Below are 26,194 nucleotides of genomic sequence, written 5' to 3'. Positions count from 1 at the left end.
GCATACTGTTGTTTTATCGGAGTGCCACATAATAAAAGTTTCATGGGCTGAATCTGATTTCATTAAAGGATTAGTCCATTTTCTTAAAAAAAAAAAAAAAAAACAGATAATTTACTCACCACCATGTCATCCAAAATGCCGATGTCCCTCCCTCAGTCGAGAAGATCTATATTTCCCGAGGAAAACATCCCAGGATTTTTCTCATTTTAATGGACTTTAATGGACCCCAACACATAACAGTTTTAATGCAGTTTAAACAAACGATCTCAAACGAGGCATAAGGGTCTTATCTAGCAAAACGATTGTCATTTTTGGCAATAAAAATAAAAATATGCACTTTTAAACCACAACTTCTCGTTTTCCTCCGAGCCTGTGACGTGCCAGCGTGACCTCACGCATTACATCATCACGTCAAGAGGTCACGGAGGACGTATGTGAAACTACGCCCCAGTGTTTACAAGTGTGGAGAAAGAGGACCGTTCCAACGTTGTTGTATGTGGAATGATACTAATTAATGTCTTTGTGTCAGTTTATTGTTTAAAATGGTCGCAAATGTGCGTTTCATATATGTAACACGTGACCGTTCCACGTCATTACGCAATTTATGTGAGGTCGCGCTGGCTCGTCACACAGCCAGAGGAAGACAAGAAGTTCTGGTTTAAAAGTGCATATTTTTATTGCCAATAATGACGGTCGTTTCGCTAGATAAGACCCTTATGCCTCTTTTGAGATCGTTTAGAGTCCTTTGAAACTGCAATTTTAAACTGCATTAAAACTGTTAAGTGTTGGTGTCCATTAAAGTCCATTAAAATGAGAAAAATCCTGGAATGTTTTCCTCAGGGAACGTGGTTTCTTCTCGACTGAACGATGAAGGACATCAACATTTTGGATGACATGGTGGTGGGTAAATTGTCTGGATTTTTTTAAGAAAATTGACTAATCCTTTAAGGTCCGGAACAACATGTGCCCCCAAAAAACAAAACAAAAATCTAAATGAATTTTGCATACACTGTAATCAACATACGTTTTTTTACTTTAACTTAACAAATTAATTAGAATAGTTTCAACTTGTTTAGTTAGGTAAACTATATACAAGTCAAAACGTACACATTTTAAAGACCTCCCATTTCAATGGGACAAGACGCTATCTCATAGCACATATTTTATATGTATTTTACAAGGTGGCTAATTCGTATTAATTCATACGTCCACATTCTTACATTTTTGTACGCTTTGAGATCTGAGATGTTGGGGTTAAATTTTTGCACAATTAACTTTGTAAAATATGTACGAATTCTTGTAAAAACAGGCTGGACAAGAAGACATTTTTTCATTTTGTGTCATATTGGTTTAATTTGTTGTAAAGCTTGCAAACTGGTAAATTTAAATACATTTTATAAAAATGTAAATGCTTCAGTTTATCCCATGGTTACATTAATGTTCTAGATTAATTTTAACCCATCGTTTGCTTTTGTCCATATTTGACCCACACATGGCTTGAAACAACCTGCAATTTATTTAAGTAAAGGTTTTAATTTCTTATTTCATTTACAGTATTTTGACTTTTGGATACATCATCTGGTCATGTTTTATGCGTTGCATCCATTCCCTGCTATTTTGAGATTAGCTTCGTAACTACCATTTGTCCTTTGCTAGTCTAATCCCGGCAGGTACATGATAGCTTCTAACAATTAGGCTGTAATAAAGATAATATCAGTTTCCACGTATTGTTTCATTGTATTTCGGGGCTGATCGTGCCGTTGTTTGCGATCATGTTCCAAACGCAATTAGCAACTATCTGGTCGTGTGGCAATAAAATATCTTTACCGAGTGCGGCGGACATAAGCTCTGGTCTTTTGCCACGGCTTGCCCCTGAGAGATCTGATACGTGTACAAACATCAGCGTGAGGTGGTGTCATTTAATTTCGCTGAGAGCGGGGATTAAATGACTCATCAAAGATGCGCTCCGCAGAGTTGGGGTGGATGGTCACCTAGCAGCATGGGCATCTGACCTGCACACATGTTTCTGTCATGCCACGGTGAATAAGAAATGTAACGGCATAAGCTTTCCTACACCAATCCATCGGATGCATGTCGACCAATTGCTGATAATCAATCACAACGTGCCCCATTAAAAATTCTACTCCAAACAAATGTTTGTTCCAGTGTTAACAATTTCCTTGTGTTGTTTGTGCACGGCTCGCTTGTTGTGCTTTCAACAAAACAATGTCATGGTTATTGATTCAACAATCTTAACGCACGACGTGGAATTCTAAACACTTTACTTGTGTCTATCAAATTGACTGTTCACTAAGCTCCGCCCCCTGTTACCATCAGTCAGGCTTTACAAGAAAGTGCTTACAAAAGTCAATAAAAAAGAGTAATAACTTTAATGTAAGTAAACACAACTGTTTCTAATTATTCTATAACATACTCACCAAGGTATCCCTGAAGCTCCGTTGGTTATGCATTGCATTAACAAAGTAAAGGCCGAATAATTGTCCAATTTTTACGCATATGTGAGGGTACAGGTGTAATACATATAAATGTAGCATATTATTATTATTATATTATTACAGTGCACGTGATGCAATTTTCGTCATCAGAAAAGTGTCACCCGGATAAAAAACCGCGTAGGTCACACATGCCCAGGAGAATGTAGCCCAGGAGATGCATTGCATTTTGTCACATTGTGCATGTGTCGAACGTCTGTGCATGCCTACTGGAGAATGTAGTATGTAGCCCAGGAGATGCTCTGCATTTGGTGCTATTGTGTTTGCGTCAAACATCTGTGCATGCTTCGTGCATGCCTATAGGAGAATGTAGTATGTAGCCCAGGAGATGCATTGCATTTTGTCGCATTACACATGCACTGAATGTCTGCGCATGCCTACCGGAGAATGTAGTATGTAGCTCAGGATATGCATTACATTTTGTCACATTGTGCATGCGTCGAACGTCTGTGCACGTCTCGCGCATGCCTAAGGGAGAATGTAGTACGTAGCCCAGAACATGCATTGCATTTTGTTGCATTGTGCATGCATCGAATGTCTGTGCATGCCTACTGGAGAATGTAGTATGTAGCCCAGGAGATGCTCTGCATTTTGAGCTATTGTGTTTGCGTCAAACATCTGTGCATGCTTTGCGCATGCCTGAAGGAGAATGTAGTATGTAGCCCAGGAGATGCATTGCATTTTGTCGCATTACACATGCACTGAATGTCTGTGCATGCCTACCGGAGAATGTAGTATGTAGCCCAGGATATGCATTACATTTTGTCACATTGCGCATGCGTCGGATGTCTGTGCACGTCTCGCGCATGCCTAAGAGAGAATGGAGTACGTAGCCCAGAACATGCATTGGATTTTGTCGCATTGTGCATGCATGAAACGTCTGTGCATGCCTGGCACATGCCTACAGGAGAACTTAGTATGTAGCCCAGGAGATGCATTGCATTTTGTCACATCGCGCATGGGTCAAACATCTGTGCATGCCTCGCACATGACTACAGGAGAACGTAGTATGTAGCCCAGGAGATGCATTGCATTTTGTGCATTGTGCATGCATCGAACGTCTGTGCATGCTTCGCGCATGCCTACAGGAGAACATAGTATGTAGCCCAGGAGATGCATTGCATTTTGTCCTATTGTGCTTGCGTCGACCATCTGTGCATGCCTCGTGCATGCCTACAGGAGAGTGTAGTATGTAGCCCAGGAGATGCATTGCATTTTGTTGCATTGTGCATGCATCGAACGTCTGTGCATGCCTCGCACATGCCTAAAGGAGATTGTAGTATGTAGCCTGGAGATGCATTGCATTTTGTGCTATTATGCTTGCGTCGAACATCTGTGCATGCGTTGCCCATGCCTACAGGAGAATATAGTATGTAGCCCAGGAGATACATTGCATTTTGTTGCATTGTGCATGCATCGAACATCTGTGCATGCCTCGCACATGCCTAAAAGAGATTGTAGTATGTAGCCCAGGAGATGCATTGCATTTTGTGCTATTACGCTTGCGTTGAACATCTGTGCATGCGTTGCCCATGCCTACAGGAGAATGTAGTATGTAGCCCAGGAGATGCACTGCATTTTGTCGCATTGCGCATGCGTCGAACGTCTGTGCATGCCTCGCCTTGCTTAAAGGAGAGTGTAGTATGTAGCCCAGGAGATGCATTGCATCTTGTGCTATTGCGCTTACGTCGAACATCTGTGCATGCCTTGCGCATGCCTACAGGAGAACGTAGCATGTAGCCCAGGAGATGCATTGCATTTTGTCGAATGTCTGCATGCCTCGCACATGAGAGTGTAGTATGTAGCCCAGGAGAATAAACTATACTTTGCAAGGCTATGCATTTGACCGTGTGCGTATGTTTGCAAACACATAAAAAACAGACTATACTCTGGGCATTAAGGTCATGGGTTTGAGTTCCAGGGAACACACATACTGATAAAATGGACCCTCATCTGTGCAATTTAAATTGTAATAAAGGATTTTTTTAATCAGCTACTCCAATATAATTGAGTAATCGGGTATTCCTTATTGTTGTTATAAATGTTCATGTGAGAATAAGTGCGTACACACGGTTAATTCACATCATATGATACCTAAGATTTGTCAAGGGTAGAAATACCCTGTATTTCCTCTCTGGGTGTCTTATGTTACCCTGACCACAACAACTTCCCATATGTTTGGATAATTTCTCAAAGCAATTAATTGATTCAGCACTGGCAACAGTTACGTTTCACTCGTTCAAACTGTTTTTGGTTTAACAAGGGAGGGAATTTCTAGAGCAACCGTCAGAATGTGCCATTTTCCACAAAAAAAAAAACCACACTTATTATTCATGTTTGTCCTGGATTCGAGGCCAGGAGCTATTTCAGAGTGAAAGGTGCATAACAAATATTCTTTAAGGGTATATGGTAATATAAGTAAAGCCTGTAGTATGACAAGTCTATATCCGTCTAAACCAGACAATCTTGGTTCAATTACCGTGAGAAAACAGGCCCTCGTGTTTCCTACAGAGATCAGATACAGAAACCGCTGTAATCTGAGGTGAAAGATGCTTGCGTACCAGCACAAGCAATTCATCTCGACTGTCAGCCTGCCGTAAGAATGACAAAACAATCTCTCTGACTCAGAAATAGCACTCAGAAAGTGAAACCAGGCAGACGGTTCATCATTCTAGTCCTCCTCCAAACATCTCTGAATAAACTACAGACCGGGATTTTGTTTATGCTCTAACATAAACAAAAATTAGTTGACACTGTAACCACCGGTGTACGGGACAACCTAACATACCAAAATAAAATAAACAACATATGCAATAATTTGATTAAGGGTTGTGCCGTACACTACACAAGTGCGCCAATGAAAATGCTGCTAACTACGTAAGCCGTTGTGTTTTGAAATGTATCGGGTACACTATGTGTTGTATGTTTGGCATTGCAACAAGAGGTGATCAGTTACACTAATAAGAAGGTTCTTTGTTGGGATGTATGGTTCCATAAAGCAGTGGTTTTCAAACTGGGGGCCGCAAGATGGTGCCAGGGGGGCCCCAGTTTTATGACATTTTATGAAATACATTAATTTATCGTGAATTCTGTCTAATTAAACCTAAAAAATAAGGCTACTGACCAAGCACTACTTTTTTGTATAATTTAATGTTTTATTTTTATTAAAATGTTGAGTTTTAGAACTGTTTTTTGTCACAATTTTTTTTGGGGGGGCCGTGAAGGGAATGCACCGTACACAAGGGGGGCCGCACGCTGAAAAAGTTTGGGAACCACTGCCATAAAGAACCAAAAAAATATCTAGAGACTATAAAAGATGATGTAACTCAAATAAGTATCTTTGCATAATAAACTGGAATTTTAGGAGGAATTTAAATTGATTAAAAAGCCAAGCACACTGTACAACGTTTCTAGGCCAAAAGGACAACCTCGGCTAACACCGGCGCTCTACACACGCTGATCTGTTATCTCTCTAGTCCCTATTTACCTAATTGGATTTCATATAGCACTTTATTATTAAGAACAAATGAATAAGTGGGTCAAGTACACCATATTAATGCCATTTACATTAATTCATGCATATGGCAAACGTTTTTAACCAAACAACTTGCAGTGCATTACAAGCAATACATTGTATCAGTATGTGCACTACCTGCAATCATACCCATTGGTCCATACATTTGTAAATTCAACGTAGTAAAGAGTATTCACCCTGCAAGACTATCCAAATTTTCACCAAAACTCAAAGCAGCTCAACAGTCTGAACATGAATTAGCAGCTAGCACCTATCAGCACATTCTGTACAATACAATTACTATGTATTACCAACACCCCTGTTTTTTGATGTAGGACTGATTCGATTGATTTTATTGATTTATTTGGTTCCCTTTGGATCCAGCTGCCCAACAGACGTGCAAATAGAAACACAGTCTTTCGAAACCTCACAGTAAATCCCTCTTTTCCCAACAACAGAGGGAATCCCCACAAATCCCCTTTCCTTTCAGCTGTGTACTAGGGGAAACACGTATCTTGTGAGGCGCGTTCACAGAAACGAGCGCCTGGACGCGGAGATGCGCTCTTATAAGGAGCCATACTGTAATCGTTCCTGGAAGACTGTACAAATATAATAAACAGTATATCTATGATTTATTTAATAAATGCATGTTAATGTAATATATATTTGATAAGTAAAAGCAAGCTAGTAGTCGTTTTGCCTCTAAATGTTCGCCTTTTACTCAATACAAGTGACTGTCCGGCGCTTAATTTGCAGGTAAAGAGAAACATCATTTGTAGCTCATATATTACAGATTTTATATGTTACATATTGTATATGTTGCAATTGTTATATACGTAGGTACGTATTGCGATTTCTCACCGTACAAGGCGTTTCGGGTAATCTGGCCTCCCATGACTCAACGCCGGGCCACTTTTGTGCGCTGTCCGCGGTTATTTCTCAAAGGCTGAGGGTGAGATACATCCACACCGACATCATGCTGGAGGAAAATCACTGTGGACCCCCGAAAGCAGATGTAAACAGTCGGACCCTCCTCCTGTCTCCGCGTTCATTCACTGACTGAGCGCACGCACACGAGCGCCACACTCACATTTACATAGGAGGTGGAGCTTTACCTTCAATACTGAATACAGTGCCACAGACAGCATACTGTACAGTAACCCCATGTGCTGTGGGATTTAGGTTTTATCACAAAGAATTTATTAAGAAATGCAACCCTGAAAACTTTATATTGACAATATGTATTATTATAAACACACAATTACGCATGAACACACACACAATTAACACACATAGCTAATCAGCCAACTCAATGCATTTAGGCATCTAGAAATGGTGATGACGACTTGCTGAAGTGCAAACCGAGCATCAGAATGGGGAGGAATTTTTAACGTGGCATGGTTGTTGGTCTGAGTATTTGAAAAACTTGTGATCTGGGATTTTCACGTGCAACCATCTCTAGGGTTTACAGAGAATGGTCCGAAAAAGAGAAAATACACAGTGAGCGGCAGTTGTTTGGACAAAAATGCCTTGTTGGTGTCTGAAGTCAGAGGCAATTACTGTAGGCCAGTGGTTCTCAAACTGGGGGCTCTGAGATGGTTTATCATGAATTTTGTGTAAAAAAAATTCAGAAAAATATGACTACTAACCAACCGCACTACATTGTATATTTTAATACGTTTTGGTTCATTTAAATTGTATGTTTTACAATGTTTTATGTCATACATTTTCTTTGGGGGGGGCAAGTAGGGCGCAAGTGGGGGTCACCATACACAAGGGGGGCTGCACACCGAAAAAGTTTGAGAGCCACTGCTGTAGGCACACTGGTCCGAGCATAGACTGTAAAAAAAGATGGACGAGGCGACATAGCCTCCTTCCATTGTAATGAATTAAAGCCAAAAATGTCAGAGCATGATGATTGCCGCCATGTTACGTAAAACGTCAGTTTAGAGCCAAGGCATGCGCAGAAGGAATCGTTCGTGGAGCCAGAGGCGGAACCGTGGTATCAAACGTCCGCCCAAACGCTTGTGCGCCCAATTCAACCATGCCAATCAAAATGAGACGCCCCATTCCTATAGCATCAAATTACTAGCTAAAATGAAATGTATAACAAAAATGAACAATTGAACAAATATCAGCGTGATAACAACTACCATAAAGGACCAAAACCATCATTCTGAAACATTTTATTGGAAGTGTTAATAATTTTATTATTTAGAGCAGAGTCCCATTCGTTTGCATGGAGAGGGCGGGGTTTATGACTTATGGGTTTACTGCAGCCAGCCACCAGGGGGCGATTAAATAGCCAAATTCTTTACTTGTCAAGACGTATGAGGCACACCCAGGTTCGAGATGATAGAAAAGAAACTCAAATACAAACAAGGTATGCAGAATACCATCTCTAAATGCACAACATGTCAAATATTGAAGCAGATGGGCTACAAAAGCAGAAGACCTCACCCGGCGCCCCTCCTGTTAACTTAGGACAATAGAAGATAAGAAAAACGTTGCCTAGTCTTGATTTCAGCTGCGGTATTTAGATGATTGGGTCGGTAAACAACATGAAAGCATGGATCCATCCTGTCTTGGTGGCGTAACGTTGTGGGGGATACTTTCTTGGCACACTTTGGGCCCCTAAGTACCAATTGAGCATTGTTTAAATGCCACAGCCTATCTGAGTATTGTTGCTGACCATGTCCATACCTTTATGGCCACAGTGTGCCCATCTTCCGATGACTACTTCCAGCAGGATAACGCACCATGTCATAAAGCGCAAATCATCTTAGACTGGTTTCTTGGACATAACAATAAGATCACTGTCCTCCAATGGTCTCCACAGTCACCGGGTCTTAATCCAATAGAGCACCTTTGGGATGTGGCAGAACGGGAGATTGGATTCATGGATGTGGAATCAACAAATCTGCAGCAACTGTGTGATGCTATCATGTCAAAATGGACCAAGTGAAAATTCTCCAAAAGCATCTCAAAATAACACCTCAAGAAGTTGGCCGATAAAATGCCAGTTTTAATTCATGTTGAATTTTCTAGTCACATCATAATTCCCAAAGTTATCTGTATTTTTCCATTGTTGAACAAATGTTTTACACGGCTGTGTGTGTGTCTATGTTTATATCAACCCAATCTCATGGAAATTTGTGTTATATTCACAAAATCTTTGATTAATTTTGATAAAATTGTGCTATTGACACGATTTTCCGTGTCCCTGGAGCACGAATGTCTTTTTCGTGGCACACAGCACGAACTTCTAGAAACAGTTTTTTGTGCCTGTGGCACGACTTTCTGTATCGTGTCATTTTATATTTTGTTTTCTTATCGTTTTTTTCCTATTATTTTACCATTGTCGCTTGGAGTTGGGGTTAGAATCACTTTCTGCAACATCCTAACCCAAATCCCAACTCCAGGCAAGAATAGTATTAAAAGTGGACGAAAAACATGTAGAAACAAATGCATAAAATTACATCCTAACGGCAAACCCCAAATCTAACCCTGATCCCAAGCGACAATGATATAAAAATAGGAAAAACAATGAGAAAAAATATATAAAATGACACGATACAAAAAGTTGTGCCACATTTCTAGAAATTCGTGCTGTTTGCCACGAAAAAAGACATTTGTGCTCCAGGAGCACAAAAAACAACGGAAAATCTTGTCAATAGCACAAATAAATGAATACAACATTTTGTAACTATAACACAACTTGCAACTTGCAATTAAGAGACCATTTCAAAATTATTTTCATTTTCTTTAAATGTACTATTTATAGGTATGTGTTTGCGTAAAATTATAATTTTTGTTTCATTCTACCATTTACCGATAACATTTCTGCCAAGTTCCTAATAAAAATACTGTTTTTATTTGCATTTATTTACAGAAAGGCCATTGCATATGTGGCATATTAACACAAAAATCACTATTCATTACATTAAATTTATAGGAATAAGAAACCTTTACAGACTTCTCTGATGTGGTTGAGATAAAGGAACATCTCATGAGGAAGTGTATCTGTCAGATAATCAAAAAAAGAGGAATTGTAAAGTATGTGGGTGTTTCTAGATTAGCATCACAGCCTTCTGCATTTTATACGCCAACAAAAAGACAGAATAGAGGATTGGCAGATAACTTCTTCAGCAAACAGTCACAATGCCAAAAGATGACGTGAATGGACTATACAGTATATTAACTTGTAACTGCACAACATATTGTATATATTTCACTTTCCATTGCAAAACTTGGGGATACTTTACTTATGTGAATGACGTTTCATTTAGACCCGTGAAATTTAACTCCAAACAAAACCCATATGGCCAATTCTCTCTACATATATAAGCACTATAACTCTTAAAGGGATACTTCCTCAAAATATCTTCCTTCGTGTTCATCAGAACAATGAAATTTATACTGGTTTGTAACAACATGAGAACTATTAACTATCTAAGGTGAACTATCCCTTTAAAAGAGACTGTGTATTGATTTAGGTAAGTACTGTGTAAAGAACAATGTCATCAATGATCCCAAGCAAACCTACTAACCCAAGTACTTATGGGGAAAAATGATAAGTACACTGATCTGGGACCAGTATTTCCCAACCTACAACCCAAATCCAACTCTTATCCACTTCAAGAAAAGCTCCAAACGGCAATATTATTTCTGATACATTTCAAGGAACAGTAAATTCATTACATTTTCGAACTGACATGACGGACTAAATGTTACCCAAGATAGAAATTCTCAAATAACGTTTACGCTACACGCACAGATGTAAATATAAATCTGCTTCAGACCAAACAGCTGAGAGAGCTAATTCCACAGTTAATCACATGACCAGAAAGATGTAAACTAAATTAAAATCCTTCTCACTATTGCCTTTCTGTGATTATGTGGAAAACATTATCCACTAAAATCACGTTAGCAATAATATTTACTTCTTTCGCCGTCCCATTTTTAACAATTGGAACTTTGAAGGGAACCATAACAAACCGCAGGCTCTCGGTCCAGAACACCAGCACTTTGATCAAAATGAAATCATCGCTTGCTCCGCAGCGATGGGCTGATTGGTGTGGTGAAACAAGCGCTCTCACTCACACATGGTGCGCACATTTTGGCAACCCTCGCCCGAAACGCACAAGCGCTCGTGCTACTTTCGCATACAGTGTCGGGACGTATTCATACGGCTTTCATTAGCGCCGCTTTGGAAGATAAATCAAGATCCTTTTACAATACATGACAAATCTAAATCCGTTGTGCTCTTGCAAAATCCTCCTCTTAAGAATTATGACAGTGCATGTTTGTGTTGTTGTTCGGTTGTTGGTGTTTGAAGAGACTTTTGGAGCCATTTGTGATGTAGCAGGTCATATTTTATTATTAGGCTGATTGAGGTTTATTTTCAACATTTTTTTAAATATTAGTAGTCGCTGAAATAACACAAATGCCATGACCTTTTCCTTACCAACTTCATGAGGTGTACTCTCAGAAAATAAGAAACAAAAGCTGTCACTGGGGTGGTAACCTTTCAAAAAGTACACCTTTGCACCCAAATGGTACATATTGGGACCTTTTAAAGGGTACCCTCCCAATGACAGCTTTTGTACCTTTCTTTCTGTTTTACTTTTACTGATACCAGCTGATCTGGTTTAAACACTGCTAACTAATCTGTTTCATAATCCTTTTTTCAAACCACGCAAACCAAGAAAGAGTAACTTCTCATGCATGAGACCATTAATAAATCCAGCAACAATGGCACCTGCATTCAGTCTTTAAATTAAAGCTACTTTATGCATTCTGACTTTTTAACACTGTTTAAGAGTTGGATTCCTTACGTAGTATTAAAAAAAAACATTGCAGAAAGTACAGTGGAAGTCCTTATATGGGCATTTTAACCAAGCTGACACAAAATCAACGTCACCAAAGAAGGGTTGTTGTTTGTGAGGAAAGTTTAAGCTTTTAGCTTCCCAAAGTACCAGAATTATGGAAATTATGTTTATCTGGGCTATCAGCAGAGTTATGCAAGTCTATTTGTTTTAAGCTAGATTTCGTTGAAATCGGGCGGGCCTAATCGGCTCATATCACAGGCAATAAGTAAAACTGCATCAAATGTCTGCACTGTAAAAAAAATCCGTAGAAATTACAATGTTATTGCAGCTGGGTTGCTGGTAATTTACCGTAGATTTACATTTATGTTATTTACTGGCAAGAGTTTGTTCAAAGTTAAATAAATTTTAAATATTAACAAGTCTTTATCTTTACATAATAAAACTATACAATAACAGCCCCATGCAAAGCATTCTGGGTACCCGAAATCATCATTAACCTTTTTCTGTTTTTTGCTTCAGATTATGTTTCCCAGAATGTTTTGCTTGATGCTGTTTTTTTTTAGTTTTACTCTGTAAAGACAAATACTTATAAATGTTTAATGTTCATTTAACTTTGAACAAAATGTTGCCAGTAAAAAACATAAATTTAAATGTTCGGTAAGTTACCGGCAACCCAGCTGCAATTTCTACAGAATTCTTTTACAGTGTGTGTTTTGTTGGTAATTGATAATAAAATGTTAACGACACGAACATGTAGTGAATCATAAGTAATCCAGAGATAGTGGGATAATGTTTTGTGTGAGTCGCTTGCTTCGTACGCCTCGAGGTGGTCGGGTTTATTAGAAAAGAATTGGTGGAGCTGATCTGTCTTTTATAAATGTGATAAAACTAAAGTCTCTTTGGATATAGGAAGGATGTAATACTACTCTATAGGGACTCAAGATTAACATAAGATAAGCAGAAACCGCGTGTTTCATGTGAGTTTTATGGCCAGATTTACTAAACGGAGCAAATTAGTGCAAGAGCGCATTTCCAAAAAAGCGCAGATGCATTGTAAAAAAATACTTTGCTGCCTTGAAAATTTTTGTTAAATCAATTTATATTTACAAGTCATGTCAACAAAGATGAGTTGTCACAACTTATAAAATATAGTTGAGAAAAGTCAACTTAATTTTATAAGTTATAACAACTCACCACTAGTTACAACAACTCATCTGTAGTCAAGATAAAAAAGACTAAGATGAAGTGACTTGTAAATCTGAGTTGATTCAACAAAAAATTTTAAGGCGCAAAGTAATTTTTACAGTGTGGGAGTGTTAATATCTGCAGGTTATTTACTTAAAAAGTGCAAATTAAGTAACATAGGTGCAACAGCTGATTTTTATAATGATCAACGCAATCTACTAAGAGCAGCGCAAAATAGTTCAGGGTCGCAAATAAGCAAAGCTGATGCTCCTGATCTACTAACACCTGATGCGCTTGAGTCCAGCACCACGGACATCGCAGTGGAAAATTTGGGGTGTGTAATCAAAGTTAATGAAGCCACAGTACACTGAAAAGGACTGGAGGACAAAAAAATGAAGGTTTTGAAACGTCTGGTATTGTGTGACTTCTCGTAGTGACTCGTCCTTTATTTACTTCAGAAAAAAAATAACATGGTTATTTATGCACGTTGCGTGAAATATTTAAATATTCTCTTTTCAAAAAAGTTGTGTCTGAAAGGAAACGCCTAGAAATGCATATGCAATAAATAAGATTAGTCGCAAAAATAACTAGACCACACCTTTTCAATGCTAATTATCCACTGCGCGTTTTTAGTAAATCCTGACATCGTTATTTACCATCAAAATTATCTTTTGCGCTGGCGCAAGCTGTTAGTAAATCTGGCTCTTAATTTTAAAAATATTAAACTCAACATATAGTTAAATATCATATATGGATGTAAATATTATAAATCCCTAAAATAATGCAATTTAATTGGAGATTTGAAATACTATTCTCATTAAACAGAGACAGCTAATGCAACACAAGCACTTTTAGACCTGCTGGACATTGCGGCTGATCCCCAGACTGCATCTGAATGCTGGGGAGAGAGCCAACACCTTTAACGCTAACCTTTAGGAAACAGATTTTAAGGCAAACACTTTTGCAGACAGAATTTTAAATATGTATAGTCGAAGAAAAGTTACTGTAGTTGATTCAATTCAATTCAATTCTTTTTTTATATAGCGCTTTTCATAGTTGTTAATTGTTGCAAAGCAGTTTTACATGAATAGATGTAGAGGAGAACACAGAAAATCAATAGATAATATAAAAAGTAGAATATAGCGGCTAAGGTTAAACCGTACAAGCGAGCGTATTAATAATGTAACGTATACAGTAAAGTGCTAAGTTAAGCCAAAGTTGGCTGACTCTCCCTGGGACGAAAAAACCCTCTAGGAGAAAACCCGGTGGGAAAAACTCCTAGAAGGACAAAAACCTTTGATGCTGCACATCTGTGTGTTTTAGTTTCAGTTGTGCATGCTGCATTGAGTCACAAAATACTCCTCTCTATTTTAATTTCAGACACATTTTCTCTTACATAATACATGAAAAGGAAATGCTGTGGAGAGGTTCTACTAATAATGCAATGCATTATATCACTCGTCCCATTAAAACACATTAAGCTTGTAAAATTAGACCTCATAATTATATTAAACCTACACACGGTCACAGTGTCGTATCAATGGGATAATTATTTATGTCACACAACTGAAGACTAAAATGTTTTTTTATACAACAAAACACAATCATAAATTCACCAGTTGTATTAAATGGTTCCTGGAATATCTGAATGTGATTTTGTTAGGTCAACTATTTTTGTATAATGGCCACTAAACTGTATAACCAACATATTCTCATGACAGTTTGTACGTATTTTACGAGGTGGCTAACTCGTATTATTTCGTACGACCACATTTGTATGTTTTAGTACAATTTTCTTTCGCCTGTCAGTTGGTGGTTTAGGTTTCATTATTGTTTTTTACTAATAATCATAAGTTTTTGTGTGATTTACTTCGTACGAATCATATAAATGAGTTAACTCGTAAAATACGTACGAATTAAGATCAGGCTGATATAACCGACCATTGGTGAATGACGACATACATTTCCTAGCTGTTTATCCTCTCACATAATAAAATAATTAAAAATAAAACAACTCAATAAAATCAATTTTAAAATATCGGATCTCCAAACAATTTTTTTGGAAACGCTTTGGAAAGCAGAAGAAAGCGACACATTTCTACATTTTTTTTAGAGGTTTATGGACACTATTACACACCATCCGCTTTTTTAATTTCTTCCAATAAGTGGTCAGGACTAATAAAGCAATGCATTATATCACTTGTCCCTTTAAAACACATAAAGCTTTTAAAATTAGACCTCATAATTATATTAAACCTACACTACAGTTTTTTACTAATAATCATACGTTTTTGTGTGATTTACTTCATACGAATCATACAAATGAGTTAACTCGTAAAATACGTACGAATTAAGATCAGGCTGATATAACCGACCATTGGCGAATGACGGCATACATTTCCTAGCTCTTCACATCCTCTCACGTAATAAAATAATTAAAAATAAAATAACTCTGATCAATAAAATCAATACGAAATATCGAATCTACAAAATATTAAACGTTGAAATCGCTTTGGAAAGCAGAAGAAAGAGACACGTTTCTACGTTTTTTTTATGGACACTATTACACACCTTCCGCTTTTTAAATTTCTTCCAATAAGTGGCTGGACACAATCAACTTTGGCATCAAGTGGTGGGGACATGTTACACCCATCATACCCGCAAATTACACTTAAAGGAATAGTCTACTCATTTTCAATATTAAAATATGTTATTACCTTAACTAAGAATTGTTGATACATCCCTCTATCATCTGTGTGCGTGCACGTAAGCGCTGGAGCGCGCTGCGACGCTTCGATCGCATTTAGCTTAGCCCCATTTATTCAATGGTACCATTTAGAGATAAAGTTAGAAGTGACCAAACACATCAACGTTTTTCCTATTTAAGACGAGTAGTTATACGAGCAAGTTTGGTGGTACAAAATAAAACGTAGCGCTTTTCTAAGCGGATTTAAAAGAGGAACTATATTTTATGGCGTAATAGCACTTTTGGGAGTACTTCGACTCGGCGCAGTAACACCCTCCCTCTCCCATTATGAGAGTGAGAAGGGGAGCGGACTTTTCAGGCGAGTCGAAGTACTCCCAAAAGTGCTATTACGCCATAAAATATAGTTCCTCTTTTAAATCCGCTTAGAAAAGCGCTACGTTTTATTTTGTACCACCAAACTTGCTCGTATAACTACTCGTCTTAAATAGGAAAAACGTTGATGTGTTTGGTCACTTCTAACTTTATCTCTAAATGGTACAATTGAATGAATGGGACTAAGCTAAATGCTATCGAAGCGTCGCAGCGCGCTCCAGCGTTTACGTGCACGCACACAGATGATAGAGGGATGTATCAACAATTCTTAGTTAAGGTAATAACATATTTTAATATTGAAAATGAGTAGACTATTCCTTTAAAGCGTAACTAAACCCCTGGTCAGAGTCTGACTCCACCCACTGGCAATATTTGAAAAATGCAAGAAAAGTGGGCAGATCCCAAGGAGATCGTAACAAGGGCGTGGTGATCTTGAACCTGCTTACGTCACGAGTCATTTTTTGGACCCAACATCCAATAGGAAAATTCAACTGCAGTAGCCACCTTTCATCCTGAAGAGGGCAGCACTCAGACGTTTTTACACCATATATTGTAGTATTGAAACACTTTACATCCAAATGTCAAAAAACTTACTAAAATCAATGAACAGCACTAATAAAGCCCCATTCTTACAGATCATTAACTAAAAAAAGTTAGTTTAGGGTTTAGTTACGCTTTAAGAATGGACACGCCCATGAGTGCAAGATGAGTCATCAGTATTTCTGGTGCATCTTTTTGAGGTAAACAATACGCGAATAGTCTTCTCTTTTGATTATCTATAAATGTCTTGTATGCTGCAATGGCTTTATACTCCTCCAAATTGTTACATTATGTGACTTCAAGCCGTGTGTTTTGAAATATAATCTTACGTCAGAGAGTATTGTACACTTTGCTTTTGCCTTGCCTCGCTCTTGTTTGGCGTTAGAGCGAGAATTGCAGGCCAGAACCAAATTAAGCTTGATTATATTGATCAAGGACAGACATCGCTTCCAGTGTCACGGTGCTGTGCAAGTTGGTTTGTATTGAGTAAACACTCCCTGTCCCCCGAAGGTGTGTGTGTGTGTAATATTTACGAAGATATAGGGTGTGTGTGTGTGTATGTGGGCTTACGCACATTTTTACAGCCATCATCTGCTATCGTAAAGCAGCTGCGGACTAGCAGAGGTTTCCACGACAACCAGCGTTTATGGACCATGGTTCAAATCACACACGTCCACTCACAGACACAAAGACAGATCCAGAAATATTACAAGCGCACATCCCACACTCATCTGCATAAAACATTTGAATTAATGTCTCCACACACACATACTTTGATGTTTTAAATCTGTCCAGGTAAGAGGGTATGGAGCTTAAGCAGACCAGTTAAGCTCCATCTTGACATAAAGAAATATGAGCAGATTTCTGGTTGTGCTATTTTCTTTATGCTAAAATGTTATTTGATGATTATTTGGTATCAAATGTGTTAGAGTTGGCAACCCTGGTACAACTGTATGCCCCCAAAACATAGTGTTTCTATTGTACCATATAAAACACATTATAGTACCGTGGTGATTTTTGTTAATGGAATAAATGAGGGAACTTGTTCTGAGCCACTGCGGTAAATAAATAAATAAAGAGGGATCTGTAGAAGGGGAGGGTCTACATATACACAGCCATACACACACATACACATAAAGTCTCTAAACAATAAGACAATTCAAATACAGATATGTAGTACAGCAGCATGCCATGTGCAAAATATTACAGCGAAACATTAGATGCTTTCATTATAACATGAGGGGGGCGAGCCGCGAGTGAGAAAGGGGGAGAGATAGAGAGAGAGAGAGAGAGAAGTAAACAACTTCACTGTAAAAAGTAAAAGCTGGATCAACAAAAAAATTACTTCAGTTGGTAACACAGATAAAAAGAAGTTTTTATGAAACATTTTCACTTAAAGTCGCCATGAAACCGATATAACGATTGTCTTGTTTTCCTCGTGGTGATGTATATCCGAGTGAAATGGCTTCTGAAATGGAAAAAAAAGTAGGGCTGGGCTTGAATTCGTCTATCAAGAAGAGCTTGGATCGTTTGAAGTTGGGTCATGTTGCTAATTGCTAATCGCTGCGATGTTTTCCCGGACTCCGCCCACCCCAGTCATACCGTAGAGAGATCGTTTCAAGGACGGGAGAAGATTAGCATTTTTGATTTAAGATTATGAGGGCACATGAATTAATTTTTTTTTTAAATAATTTGTAAAAAAATATACCACAATCAACCTGATCTTACGAATTTCCGTGTTATAGTCACAGAATATTTTGCTAATTTATCAGTATCATTGTCATGGATATACGTACCATGGACTTTCTTTTCCGTGACAGTTTCACGTATTGGTTACTCAATTGTTTTTCCTATTTTCTTACCATTGTCGCCGGTTTGGTGTTAGAATGACTTTCTGTTACATAAAATGACTTCCTAACCCAAACCCAACTCTAAACCTAACGTCATGCTACAATTGTTTTAAAAATCCGGAAAAAATAGTATAAACCAATAGTTAAAGTGACATCCTAACCCAAACCCCAAATCTAACCCCAACCCCATGCGACAATGGTTTAAAAATAGGAAAAACAATTGAGTAACCAATACGTGAAACTGACAAAAAAAAGTCTGTGGTAGGGACATGGAAAAATACAGAGATCCGTAATAATAACACGGATAAGTGAGCAAAATATTTCGTGATTATAACACGGAACTTTGTGAGATCATGTGGACCACAATATTCTAAAATACATTCAAATTTCATTTTGACTTTAAAGCGAGAAAATGTAAGTTGCAAAAACTTAAATATATAGTAATATTTTAGCTGATCCAACTTTTACTTTTTACTGTGTTTTTATCCCCTTGTAAAGAAGTAGTTATGATATCAAATGGTAATTCAAAGACAAATATGAAAATTTACGTAATTCATGTAGCCTACATAGTAAATATCCAATGTGGTATTTTATTTACACAAGTTATAATACTTCATTACTTGTTTGTAAGTGTCTGTACATAACTGAAACACCCACTATATATTTTAGTGTTTTGTGTGTAGATGAAGCTTAACTTCAAGTGTATAACCTTGGTCTACTTTTAAATCTATTTTTATATATGTCCTTATCATTTTAGACTGTTTATAAATGTTATAACTAATAATTCCTTAACTCAGATAAGAAATTGGATGAAGGGATTCATTGGCTTTAATAAAAGACGAATGAGTCCAAGGCCTGCAGTGATCCAGTGAGAGGAGATGAGAGTCAGGTGGTAATAGAATCTGTCATTCACATTTAATAACACACACACACACACACACACACACACACACACACACACACACACACACACACTAACACTCACTGACCAACACACACACACACACACACACACACACACACACACACACACACACACACACACACACCCCCCCCCCCCACACACACACACACACACACACACACACACACACACACACACACACACACACACACACACACACACAAAGATTGTGCAGGATTATATCTATAAGGAGCCTAAAAAGTAAGATATTATTGAGAAGCAGGATACAATATAAGAGATATGAAGTGAATTTATATTAAAAGAATACATTATACTGTAGAAAGATTGCAAGTGTTGCCATAGAAAAATAATTTCTAGATCTATATTTGCGAATGGTTAAAAAAAAATCCAAGAATGCATTGCGCACAATGAAGAAATTAATTTGTGTCGACATAATTGCTGACTAATGATAAAAAAAGGAAATAAATCCAGCTCAAAATCATTCCTTTCATTTTTTCAGCGTGGTAACATTAAACTCTTCTGTTTCAACCCAATCTCATGGCTTTTCGTGGTATAATCACAAAATATTTTATTTATGTATTTTATTAATTTATTTAAAATTTCCTCCATTTTTATATCAATAAGCACGACTTTCTTTTTCGTGTTACAAATTTCTATAAATAGTTTTTTTTGTATGGTTTTTCATGTCCCCCGAGCATATGTATAAATTCTGTTTACTGTTACATTTCAGACATCCTAATACAATCCTAAGCGACGATGGTTTAAAAATAATAAATAAAATAAATAAAATGACACGAAAAAAAAAGATGTGTTCGGGAACAGGATAAAAAAATAGAAATTAGTGCTGAGTGACACAAAAAAGAAAGTCGTGCTCATAGACACGAAAAAAAAAAGAGGAAAACCATAAACACAAATAAATATTTTGTGACTATACCACGATATGCTGTGAGATAGGGCTGTCTGTTTAGTAAGTTTAGTTTAGTAAATCTGCTGTTGGTTTATGAGTGTTGCTTTATTTGTGTGGTGCTTGAAATTTCTGTATATAAATAATAAAAAATCTTGCATTACGTCTTATAAGACAACGCTGTATGTTGCAGTAGTTAGCTAACAATGCAGCATTGAATGTTTTACATGCCAAAATCAAACTGAGAGAGGTATTGTACAAAACCCTTCTCTCCTGACATGCATCCCAAAATTCCATGTTTTCGAGGATTTTCCTACCCTGTAAATTTCATTTGCAGGTTTTTTTTGTGTAGTAACCCTCATGTGGTATTACTTTCAGAAGCCTCGTGTATCATGGAAATTGCTGTTCCGATCACAACAGGCTGTTTATTAGTCATTATATTACCGTTAATATGCTCCATCTGTTCCATGTTTTCATAAATATGCTTCAGTCCAATTTGATTTTCAGTCAGGGACTGTGATGATGTTTGCGGTTTTAAAAATCATCCTTCAAAACTGATGCAACTGCCGCGCATGCATTCGGATTTGGCCTGCAGCCTTGTGATTTCGGCACTATGGGTCATCGCCACCGGCGCAATGCAAAGTTTTTACTTTGAACCTTGGAGTGGCAAGTTGCTACTATTATAGCGGTGTTAACCTGCATCTGTTTTTGCATGTGTTTTTGGTCAAGGGTGTTTGGCTAAAAGACAGGGCTCTAGGTTCCACCAGAGATCAGTCCTGAAAGGTAGCTTACTGCATAACCACGGCATACCGTAGCTGTAAATGTTTTACTCTTAAATAGAAAGTTAAACATTGAGCAAATATCAACAAAACATTTGTAACCATGGACAGTTACTGCAAACATAGTACATATCACATATGCATATCGTTGCCTTTGTGTACCATGAATGAGTAAAGCATACAGAGAAAAACTTATTTAAGAGGGTGTGTTCTGTTTAACAATCTCTTAAAGGATTAGTGCAACTAAAATGAAATAAAAAATGTTTATTATTTATGTATGCTTATGTTCCAAACCCACATGCTGATATTTTTGAAGAGCAGAGACTTTTAAAGAATTTTCATGCAGTTTTTTTCTATATGTTTCTATATAGTATTTTTATATATATATTTTCTAAGTAGTAAACTGTAAAAATGATATCAAATCAATATATACTCTTATGTTAAAAACAATTTAAACTTGTGATAAGTTGAAATAACTACCAAGTCAAAATTTAAAATAGTAGATTAAATTTACTTGCATAACCAAGTTGTTTTTACAGTGTCCTATACCTCAAAAAATTACTTTCTTACTTAGTATTTTTGTTTTGTTTTCAGTGCAAATATCTAAAAATTCCTAAATCAAGATGCATTTTCTTGATGAGCAAAATCACCTAAGAAACTACACTGCAAAAAATGATTTTCAAGAAAAAAAATTCTTAATATTTTTGTGTTGTTTTTAGAAAATAAGTCTAGTTTTTAGACCAAAAATATAAAATTTAAGTCATTTTGTGCACAAAACAAGCATTGGGGTAAGCAAAAAAAAAACTCTTCTACATTTTTCTTAAACACTAAATTCAAGAAAAATTCAAGAAAAATTTGCTTACCCCATTGGCAGATTTTTGGCTTGTATTTTTCTTGAAAAAAATGTTTTGCAGTGTAGGTTTAGTTTTTGGACAAAAAAATATAAAATTTAAAGGAACACACCAACTGTTTGGGATTTTAGCCTATTCAACGTATCGCCCAAAGTTAGTTGAGTCCATACATACCCTTTTCATCTCCGTGCGTCCCGTAACTCTGTCTGACGCACTCACTGTTAGCTTAGCTTAGCACAAATACTTTGAAGTAAATGGCTCCAGCTAGCATACTGCTCCCAATAAGTGACAAAATAACATTTTCCTATTTATATGTTGTGATTTGTATAGCCATAGCTTGTACAAATAACAAGGTTATATGAGACACAGTCATCTTTTAACCGTATACTGGGAACTCTATTCTCAGAAGGCGAAAGTTGGCGTGTTCCTTTAAGTGAATTTGTGCATAAAACAAGCAAAAAACTTTTATTTTCTTAAACACTTAATTCAAGAAAAAATACTAAGTAAGAAAGTCATTTTTTTGCAGTGTAAAAACTACTCTTATTTATATTACAAGTCTTTTGCAATCATATACGTGAGCTTTGTGTGAGGAACATGCCAATAGTTAAGTCATTATTCACTGATATGCACAGGTTTATTGTCATGAGGTGGTCACAAGATATGCGAGAATCCTTCATGCATTTCGAAGCTTTATAAACATGGTTGCTATAAACTGTAAGAGAAAAAAACCATGTGAAGATTCTTCGAAGTTCTCCCTTTGTCTTCCAAGAAAAACAGCACAGGTTTGGAACAACATGAGTAATGACGTGAATTTGTATTTTTGGGGTGAATGATTCCTTCAAGACACATATTTAAACGTCTGACATATATATGACTGTGAGTCAGTACTAAAGCGAGTCCAATGAGACGAGGCCGCAAGTATTAACTCTGATACTCTCTGTGGTCCAAGGATTTCGTGTGGACCGATCAGTCACTGAACTCTGGCTGCAAATCATGAGGGAAGAATTTAAATTTACACGCCGTAGCAAATTTGATCATAAACCCCAGATTCCCCCAAAGCCCCCTGCAAACCTAAAAATCTCATCAGGGCCTGATAGTCATATTCCACTTACTTTATGCCAAATGTTTCTTTTATAACCTATATCTGATTGAGTTGGTCACAGTTCTAGTTTTCAATGCCTGACACTGGATACTGTTTAAAGTGAATGTTGCTCCCATTACAGGGCACAAATGTCAATATTCAGAGATTAAAAAAAAAAGCCAAATAGGTTTTCTGGGGTTTAAGATGTATTGAACTGCAAACCAATGCTAAAGTCTCATAACCTATTTATGAGATTTGGTGCATAAAAGTTTATTTTCAATCAATGATTTTACATTGATTTCCATCTTTGATATGACCTTACTCAGTCAATATTAAAGGGCTCATATTATGCAAAATTTGCAACCCTACAATGACAAAGTCCACCTATTACTTTTAAATCCCCATTAAACCAAAGCAGTCTCATTAGACATGCTGTTTTGATTCTCTTGTTAATGTGATGTCACACTGATAAAGCCCCGCCCTCAGCCACTGACTGACTGGTTAATTAAGCTTTTCTAAATGTGTTTGTTAGCCACCATACTTACTCGTGTAACTACTCATGTAACAGTCTTTAAATGGGGAAAACATGGAAGTGTTTGGTGGCTTCAAAATAATCCCTGTTTGGATCCTAAAGAATGAATGGGGCTAGGCTAAATGCTAACACATTCACGACGCGCTGTACAAAGATTAAGTGCACGCATTTAAAAAAGATAGGTTTGTATTAATTCGTCTAATTTGATGTAAGAATAGTAAAATATAAAAAACGGTAGTGTTTCCCTTGAGGGGCGGTCACATTAAACGTTCGCCCCATTGACTTCCATTCATATGCAAGCGAATGCGTCAGACCAGAAACTGAAGCTCATGCTACGATATTTAGCAAGTTGCTGCGTAGCAAAGTTCAAGTCTGGTGAACTCTGACCTGCGAATTCATATAACGATTGAGTGTTGTGGTCAGTACTAAACCAGGTTGTCACTGCGTGACCTTTCTCTCTACTAAAAACACAAATGTACGAAGCCAAAGATCATATTGATGAGCTGCTCCCCGCAGCAACGTCTGACAAATACTCGCATACTCAAAGTCTAGTGTGACCGCGGCTTTATATTCTATCTCGTAAAAATTGACATAATAGGTGCCCTTTAAAGATATTATGGTTTCACAGACAGTTCTTTACATTATGCACGATGACTTTATGTAGAAAATTATATTTTCACAAAAGTATGCGCACTTGTGTGTAAATGTGGAAAACAGGTGTCATTATTCTTTCTAAACCTTCAGTTCAGCATAGACCCAAGGGGGCTTTCTCACAACGGAAAACACGAGGACTTTTAGCAACCACTAACCAGCAGACTTAATTATCCTGGGATAAATCTCTCTTCCCGACGGGAATACAAAATCTAATCGCATTCCCTGCAGCGTTAAACCTGAGAGACACTTTGGAGCTCTGTGAGTACTGGAGCAGACAGGTGATAAGCTGCAAATAGGAGTCGCCTGCAGGGCTGATCTAGGATCAGATGACGGGCGGCGCTGTTAATTGCGAGTGATGAAGGACGCGACTGCTCGTGAAGGTGAAGCCCTGACCTCTAGCTAAGCTCATGTGTGGAAGAAGTTGAAGTATAATCGGTAAAACATTTCAATTAAAGGGGATATATAATATATTGTTCATTTACAATATACTTTTAGAATTGACTATAGCACTGTGTGTCGCCTCTTTCTGTTTAAATATCCAGCTATTTCATTTTTGGAGATGGTGGGCCACTCCTTTTATTTTTTTCGGGGGCAATTGTTTATTCACAACCTTGAGTCAAATCTTTTTACTATATCTCTCATGTGTATCTGACAGATGGCAAGCAGGATAAAATCCCAGAATAAAAAAGTAATCCCTTTCTCACGTGGGCTGGCACTTGCCCGCCGGATTATCCTATCAGAGAGGGTGGAGAAAGAGAATAGCAGGAATTGATATAGGTGGGTGATTCTGACGAAATCCAGACTTAGACGTGTCCAGCATCAGATTTTTTAAAAAAGCCCTTGAAGCCAATTTTTTTGCACATATAAGATTAAGGTCTGAACTTACTATAACTGTTATTTTTAGAGGATTTAAAAAATATTTCCTATAGAATTATTAAATTTTTTTTAGATTATCATTATCAAAAATTATCATTACTGCAACATGATATTACAATAAATATATTCATTTACAAAGTCATGTTTCGGTAATGAAAACTAAAAAGTTTTCTAGGTACTGTGACAAACAAAAAAAAATTATCTGGAGAGAAAAAATAAGAACTGCTTTCCTAGTAGCCATCTTGAGTGTCAAAGTCAATTATTGTTCCTTATTATAATTTTTTTAAAAACAATAATTGAAAATTGTTGCGGAGGATGAGAAAATTTTTCTTGGACACATTTATATTCCTTATTATTGTCTCTACATTTACCAATGATCACCAAATACCACATGTTTCTTTATTGTAAATGTTTAAAGTTTAACATGCACTGAAGCTTTTTATTTATTTATTTATTTTTTTAATTATAAATATTTCCATGTCAAAGAACCCAAATCCAGTCATGGACATGTTGCGGTAATGAATTTTTTCCCCTTAAATGTGTAAAAAAAATTGGTTTGTATGATGCCATTTGAAATCATGTGCAAAATAGTACGTGAAGAGATGTTTGTAACTGTATGGTTCTTATTTTGATACTCTTACTTCGTATAATTTTTTTTATCAAAATGTCTCATGACACCTCATAAGTCTAATTTCGCGAGAATCAACCAAGTGCTGTTTTTTCTTGACCCTGTAAGCTTAGAGAACAACCTGTGAAGATGCGTGTAGATAGCCATTTGGACAAATGAACAAATCTCAAATGTAAACTAATATGTGGGTAACACTTTAGTACTGTATGTGGACCAGTTCTCATTTTTAAGAATTAACAGGTCCTTAAGAGTTTACTTGAGAAATATAGAGTGGATGTGTTGGAGTATGGTTTGAAAAACTTCCTCTGGGGTGTAGATATCCAGGAGCAAGATTGAGCCCGCCTGACACACATTGTTGACTCATGGGAGCTCAAAATCAAAATGTTATCTGCTCTTGAAATCTTACCACGGAGAACGCTGCGGCTAACACTTTCCAGAACATAATTTAAACG

General features: G+C 37.1%; 1 protein-coding gene across 2 annotated transcripts in view; it reads right to left on the bottom strand.

The window, feature by feature from the left end:
* neurl1aa (neuralized E3 ubiquitin protein ligase 1Aa) overlaps positions 1 to 26,194 on the bottom strand; it is a 94,658-nt gene that overhangs the window by 50,235 nt on the left and 18,229 nt on the right. Inside the window, exon 1 of one of the 2 annotated variants that reach the window (XM_055204573.2) lies at positions 6,889 to 7,089. The exons of the other annotated variant lie outside the window; for it this stretch is intronic. Coding sequence (XP_055060548.1) covers positions 6,889 to 6,922 — 34 coding nt within the window. The 5' untranslated portion in view covers positions 6,923 to 7,089. Of the gene's footprint in view, positions 1 to 6,888; positions 7,090 to 26,194 lie in introns of those variants that run through there. 2 annotated transcript variants of the gene reach the window in all.

The sequence above is a fragment of the Misgurnus anguillicaudatus genome, chromosome 3, assembly GCF_027580225.2.
Source record: "Misgurnus anguillicaudatus chromosome 3, ASM2758022v2, whole genome shotgun sequence".
Taxonomy (NCBI): Eukaryota; Metazoa; Chordata; class Actinopteri; order Cypriniformes; family Cobitidae; genus Misgurnus; species Misgurnus anguillicaudatus.
Note: the sequence above shows the minus strand (reverse complement) of the source record. Positions and strands in the feature narration are given on the sequence as shown.